The sequence below is a fragment of the Ascidiella aspersa genome, chromosome 1 (assembly GCF_963924565.1).
Source record: "Ascidiella aspersa chromosome 1, kaAscAspe10.2, whole genome shotgun sequence".
Classification (NCBI taxonomy): domain Eukaryota; kingdom Metazoa; phylum Chordata; class Ascidiacea; order Phlebobranchia; family Ascidiidae; genus Ascidiella; species Ascidiella aspersa.
The window spans coordinates 12,789,142-12,796,116 of record NC_139447.1 but is presented as its reverse complement, the minus strand read 5'-3'; the positions used below and the strand labels follow the sequence as shown (position 1 = coordinate 12,796,116).

At 35.2% G+C, this 6,975-nt stretch overlaps 1 protein-coding gene across 2 annotated transcripts; it reads left to right on the top strand.

The window, feature by feature from the left end:
- Window positions 1-584: 584 nt before the first annotated feature.
- Window positions 585-3,999, top strand: LOC146167589 (uncharacterized). 2 transcript variants are annotated; one of them, XM_083389346.1, is made up of 7 exons: window positions 585-767; window positions 832-1,053; window positions 1,299-1,571; window positions 1,842-2,288; window positions 2,527-2,802; window positions 2,976-3,124; window positions 3,805-3,999. In XM_083389346.1, the coding sequence occupies exons 1-7, from the start codon at window positions 677-679 to the stop codon at window positions 3,895-3,897; spliced, it is 1,551 nt and encodes a 516-aa protein (XP_083245472.1). In that variant the 5' UTR covers window positions 585-676; the 3' UTR covers window positions 3,898-3,999. The 2 variants fall into 2 exon arrangements, with proteins under 2 accessions (XP_083245472.1, XP_083245473.1); XM_083389347.1 differs by having other exon boundaries at window positions 637-767; window positions 818-1,053.
- Window positions 4,000-6,975: the final 2,976 nt, after the last annotated feature.

The following is a 6,975-nucleotide window of genomic DNA, read 5'->3' as shown; positions in this document are numbered from 1 at the left end:
AATTAAAATTCCCAAGATATGGAACAGATATCCCCAGATCCCAAGGTCTAGGCTGAAATCCCAAGATCTTGGGAAAAATCCCAAGGAGTGGCAGCCCTGCCTGCAGGTGAGATTATCTGAGGAGGCATGCCATAGCATTGCGATTTTACATTCAAATATTGCCTTTCGCGTTTGTAAATATATGTTGCAGAATTTCTTATACAATTTTAAGTAACAAAAAATCTGGCGAGAATTGCGCGGTCCTTATCCACGGAGACCGTTTTTCTTTCAATTGTATATCTTCTGGTAAGAATTTCGCAAGTACAAATCCTACATCTGCATGTCTGTCTGTTTTTAAGTTCGATAATAATCGGCTGCCAGACAAATAGCGCCTTTCCATCCCAAGCGGTGGAAATAGTGATCACGGAAATCAAAGTGTGCACCTATTTAGCCACTTTCGGTGCACATGCACATTAAGAGCACATTAAATTCACGTGAGGTGCACATTAGATGCAGATTTAGTGCAAATATCGCAAGTGCACAATGTGCACTGAACCGTGCACGTATCACAACAATGTGCACGTTTGTTTCGTGCATGTATGATAAGGTTTTTAGTCCGTCTCAATGCACAGATTGACTTTTTGTCATTCCATGTGTCTTTTAACAATAGGAAAAAGGAACTATATATGAATAAAGTATGAATTTTACTGCGCAATCACCTGAAGAAATTCGCTTACTAATCAAAAGCGGCGACCTGAAACGCAAGCCAACTCGCGACTGTAGTTCAGGTGCGTTAATTATTGCTGTATGGGTCATGTCAATAAATGTTAAACAATAGTTTTGCTTTTCCAGGATTTATGCAAGCCAATCTTGCAATTTTACCAAAAACATTTGCCAAAGATTTTGCTGAGTTTGCGAAACGTAATTCTGGCCCATGTCCTGTTTTGTATGAAAGTGAAGTTGGTGAATATTCTGCACCTCCTTTATGCAGACAATCTGATGTAAGATGTGAAACCCCTTGGTATATCAAGTTAATTAATGGCAAGGTTGAAAAGAAGGAAGATGCTTTAATAGGTGAGCAATTTCTTATTTCACTATGCTTTGATACTTGAAATAATTTTTATGTGATATAATTTTCAGTCCATTAATCTATAGAAACAGAGACAATAGTGCAAAATATTTTAACATTAATAAATGGGCATGTGTAACACAGAAAAAATTCTTACTTGATTGTTTGTGCTTCTTATTACATTATTTGACCTGCTTAAACCATGTACTGACTATCTTCATTTATTTACAAAAATTGTATTTATTTTTAGATTATGATTGGTCGGATATGGTCACATTCTACATTGGGTGTAGCTTTTCATTTACCCAGTTACTTCTGGACCATGACGTGGTGTATCCCGAACTGCTCTTACACAATACTTCAATGTTTGTGAGCAATGTGGAATGCTTGTCAAGTGGACCATTTGGTGGCAAAATGGTTGTGAGTATGATTCCTGTTGCAGAGAAGAACTTGTCACTTGCTGCTTCACTTACCAATCTTGTGCCAACTGCCCATGGTGCACCTATTCAGTTTGGAAATGCAGGTAGCATTTGTTCTTTTTATATAATAAACAAATCCTGTGTGTTGGTCAAATTTTAAATTTATAAATTTGACCTTATTGCACAACTTAACAAAAAAAATTCTTTTTTTTCTGCATATTTTTGTTTTACAGCAGTACCTCTATCTGTTGATGCCCTAGTTATCATTGTAACTTAATTTATTTAAATATTAGCAAATAGAATTTAAATATTCAATAGAAGTTGGTTATTCACCACTGGTGGTGTTATATTATTTTACCTTTAGTTTTGTCTAGGTGAGATTGGTATTGCTGATGTTCTCAAAACAGACTTTGGAGAAACAACTGAAATAAAGGATGGGTTTGTGCCAGTCTTTTGGTGCTGTGGTGTCACTGTTTTTGAGGCAATAAAGTATGCAAAGCCAAGTCTTGCATTTACTCATGCACCAGGCTGTATGTTCATCACTGATGTTCCTCTTGACAAAATAGATATTAAAATGCAAGAACCAGTGGAATTATGTGAGGTGGTAAAGATTTCAAAAAATCCTCAAATGTTTTCTGTGTTATCCCAGCAATCTGCTAATAGCATTAAAGAGATGTTTGACAAATTGGCTGATGGTCAAAGCATTTGTGACCCAGGTGTTTTTTTAAAGATTCCATTGGCACTTTCACATTGTAGTAAAGCTGTGTTGAAAATCCACTCCCTTTCCGGCATTCAAAATGACGAACAGTTGTCTTGTATTGGTAAGCAGATTTTAATTAAAAACCCCATGTGTGTGTGTAAATGTATTTTAACACTTAAAACTAACAGTATTTTTTTCTGATTTTAAACATTTTTTAAACAAATTTTGTGGGCATATGACGTATTAATATTGAATAAATAAATAATTGATCAAATAAATAAATTTAAGAAAAAAAATATTTTAGAAAATATCTTTATATATTTTTCTCTATTTTATACATTTTTAAAATTTTTATTTAGCTGTTTGCTGTCTGATTGGTGTTCTTCAGTCTATTGGGAAGGATGTTGCTATTGTCACTGAGTCTGAAATAGCTCAAACAAATGATTATTTTGACAACTGTACAAAAAGAGGTCTCATTCAAAAAATGCCTGTAATTACAACAAACCATGAAAGTGTTAACTATGGCAATGAAAGTTATAATCCGTTTTCTGTTCAAATTGTCAAATCCAATGAAACAAAGAATTTATTTAATATTACTGAACAAAACAATTCACTCAAAGTTGATGTAAGGGCTGGTAAGTATATATCGACTGATATTTTTGTTTCCTATACACTTGATATTCCATATAAATGTAAAGCAATCAGTAATATTGCTGTAAATAGTATTTCTGTTAAATGGATAGGCCTATTTTACTACACACGATATTACAATTGAATAAAACAAAAATATTAATATATTCCTTTTCAGACAAGTTTGTTTTTCTGCTCTGTGCATTCAGCTTTTCCATGTATGTTTTGCGATCTTGCCCAGTGCATGATAGATACTTGAGAAAAGGTGTTGGATTTCAACCTGACATGCAAGAAATCATGGGAAAATGGATGCTTTCTGCAGAAAAGGTAGAAGCAGGAAGGCAGTTTGAATTTACATGTTACATGTTCTACATGTAATGTTACCCGTGTACTCCACAAGCCTTTTACTTATGTTTTACTCATTTTTTTAACTTAGCAAAAGTTAAAGAAAATGTCCATCAAAAAAAGCGGTTATACCTGGGGCGATTTTTTTTTTGACTTGGCAGAAAAAGTCAAAATTATTTCAAATAAACTTTGTGTACTTCCAAACGTTTTATGATTTTGCTAGGCTAAGCTATACCAGCTTTATCCAACTTATTGGCCCAAATTTAATTGTGGTATTTTTGGGGAACCAAATTTCATTGGTTTTGGTTAAAGAAAATAGTTAGTAAACAGGTTACAAAAACCCCAACCTTAGAAGAACTTACTAAAAAAATGTTTTTGATTTATTAATAGAGATTTGCCAAAAACTGCCTAAAAATTTAACAAGTAAGATGTTTCTTCACCTGTGACAACATCGTGCATATTCTGTACAGTGTAAAAAAAACATGAAAAGATTCTTTGAAACTATTCAGAATCATTTTCAAGTTTTCACTGATTCGATTTTATGTAACTTGTTAAGTCATTTTGAAAAGTTTGTGATAAAATTAGTTAACGATGTGCCAATTTGTTTTAAAGTTGTTCAGTGTAACTTAGTTTCTCCTAATCGTTACTGGTTTTCATTTCAGGTTGATCAAATTCTTGGCATTTCAAGTGTTGATGATACAGTCGGCGGCAAGGTCCTTGATTTCAAGCAATTTTTAACTTCTTTTAGCATTTGAGTGTTGAACGATCAACTCGATTTTATGTTTTTTTATTAGTTAAAGCATATAATGCAATTTAAAAACTGTTTTTTTAAATTACTCTGTTGCAAAGAAGAATATACACCTATGTTTCCTTCACCAAGTGCAATCATGCGTTTTGCTTTGTTGTTCTTTTTCCCTTATGTCTGTCATTTGACTAAAGTGTACTTTGATCTAGTCTAGGCCTACCATATTTCCTCTTTTAGGAGGATTTGTCCTCTTTTTTCAAGAAAACTGAATGGTCCTCCGAGGACGCTCAAAAATGTACAAATGTCCTTTTTTTCCGCATTTCGAGTTAGTTGCTTATACTTTTAACAAGACTTTGGCGAGACGTTGTATTTATTTCCAAAAAATTACTGTAGCCACTAAACGGTTTTCCAACAAATTGCCCTACCAGCCCTACCTTCTTGATTAATATTGCAAACAATTGCGCCAAAAAAATGGCAACAGAACCTAGCATCTAAAAAGGCCCAATAATAAAGCAAAGGTGTAAATTTTGTAGGCCTAGCTTACAAGCAGTGTTACTGTATGGTAGGCTTTGTTTTTATTTCTTACAGAAACTTATCTAGTTAGTCTATAGCAGCGGTTCTTAACCGGAGGCACGCCCCCTTAGGGGGGCTACAAGCAATTCTTAGGGGGTCGTAAGCTCTAAGTTAATATTTTAATGATTCTAATGGTTTTGTTTGGGTTTTACACCACTCTTACACCGCTATACAAACGCTGTTTTGCCAACTTTAACATTAAAACCGCTCCGCGCGAATGTTGTGTATTCTGCTTTTGTTGACTACGTTTAAGACCAAAGTCTCTTCAAGTGCCATTGCATATTTTCATATCATCGAAGCCCTTATTAATTACAATTTTACTAACTTGTAGATAAACGATAAAAGTCGTCCACCGGTCGACCTTTTTCATCCATATTCTATATAATGTTTTTGCAATATTGACGTCGTATTGTTTGTCGTCACACCTGTTGAAAATCAATAACGCCATGTTTAATTTTTGCGCTTTGACATTTTTATTTGCGCTCGACATCACAGCCTTACAACTGTGGAATAAATGCCCTCACAACACGTTTGTCAAAATCAGCTCCTGTCGAGCACGAGCAATTTGTTGTGTGCCCAACGCACAAAGCCTCCTGAATTTACAGCTAGCACCAATTCAACCAAATTAAACTTAATTTATTTTTTTTTGACCGACAAGACATTTCACTATTTTCAAGTTGTCTCAGTGATATTATATTCAAAATGCCGAATTGCTTTTCGTAGGGAGGCGCAAGGCATTGGAAAATTTTTAAAGGGGGGCGCGGCTAAAAGAAGATTAACAATCACTGGTCTATAGGACTCCAGCCATAGGACCGAGATAAGAACAACACCAACGTCAGAATAAAACACAATTCGGAACAAGGCCAAAATAGGACTATACCTAATTGTAAATCGGAATAAGTCATAAATCTGTCGGAATAAGACCTACAAGGTCAGAATCAGGCCTAAACAACACTTTAAATAACCCCTAAGTACATCACTAACTTCCCTAATAATTTCAGCACTAACCCATTTTCTAACTCCACCAATAACCACAAACAGGACCAAAAATCCGTTGCCAAAACAGCAGCGCCCTGCCGGCGCCGGTCAGACTATGGCGTCCAAACATTGGCACCAAAAACGGCCGATGGCCCCCGATCGTCCCATACCCTCTACCCACAGGTTCTGACGTTATTATGGCCATTTAGGTCTTCTTCCGATAAATTTAGGACTTATTCCGAAGAATTTAGGACTTATTCCGATGAATTTAAGACATATTTCAATGAATTTAGTCCTTATTTCGATGAACTTCATCTTTATTCCGATGAATTTAGGACTAATTCCAATGAATTTAGGCTTTATTCCGATGAATTTAGACCTTATTCCGATGAATTTAGACCTTATTCCGACAGATTTAGTTCTTATTCAGACGATTTTGATCTTATGCTGTACGGTACTGGATATTACTGCGCATTTGGCTGTATTATGTCGTTGGTCTTAATACTATGGTTTTACAGATTTCCAGCAGATGCTTTTATTTCTCTTTATTACTCTTTAAATTTAGACAACCATAAAACAAGATAAGCGATAAATTATAATGCCGAAGAGAAAAACTCTCTTTACTGAAAAGACGTATTAATTTCGAAGCTGAATGCATTACTTGTGGATATGGCACGCTTTTCTCAAACGTAACAATTTTACACTCGTTTTACTTGCCGGCAAAATATGTCCTCTTTTTGGGTGCTGAAAATATGGCAGCCCTAATCTAGTCACGCCCTGTCCTGAAAGTCTTAGTGCAATAATCCGTTACAATCGACTCGTCTACACGTTTGCATGTTTACAAAGTGTTAGAGAGTTGAAACTATATCCATTTCTAGCCATGTAAGGTGTTTCTAATTATATTTCGTTTGGAAATATTTGGACCAATGTTTCTTACGTATTCTCAAAGGGGCGCGCACCCTTTAAAAGTTGTATATGTATACTTCTGGCTCCGGCGATTGAACGCAACATAGGTTTTAAATAATAAGAAGGGTTCATACAGTTACACCTGAATTATTGCATAAGGTAAAATCACTGCCTTGATAAGATGTCAATTTCGTGTTAATTCCACTGGTTTATGTAAAAAATATCCCAGGGAAAGCACAGATTTAGACGATGAAAGCAATATCCCGCTGCTGAAGTTACGGCTAACTTCGTAAATCTCAACGTGTTTTCTACTCTAGCACTGATTTATTCAGCTTTTACGCTATATTACAACATGGAAAACCACAGTTTAGAGAACAGTTGTGATTCTGTGAATCATAATACCCGATGATGTCATTAAAGACGGCTTCTAGGTTTGCTTCCCTGTTAGACAGGAGTAACTAGTCCTAAAAATTGCGACGACGCAGTGACTTTGATGTCACAGACCTTATATATAAGGCAGTTACGGTAAATTAACGCAAGGATAATAATTAAGTCATTTTAAAATTATGGTATTATATTTTAAAATCATTAAGTCTTAAGTCATTAGTTACCAACAGGGCTGGCGAGTCAG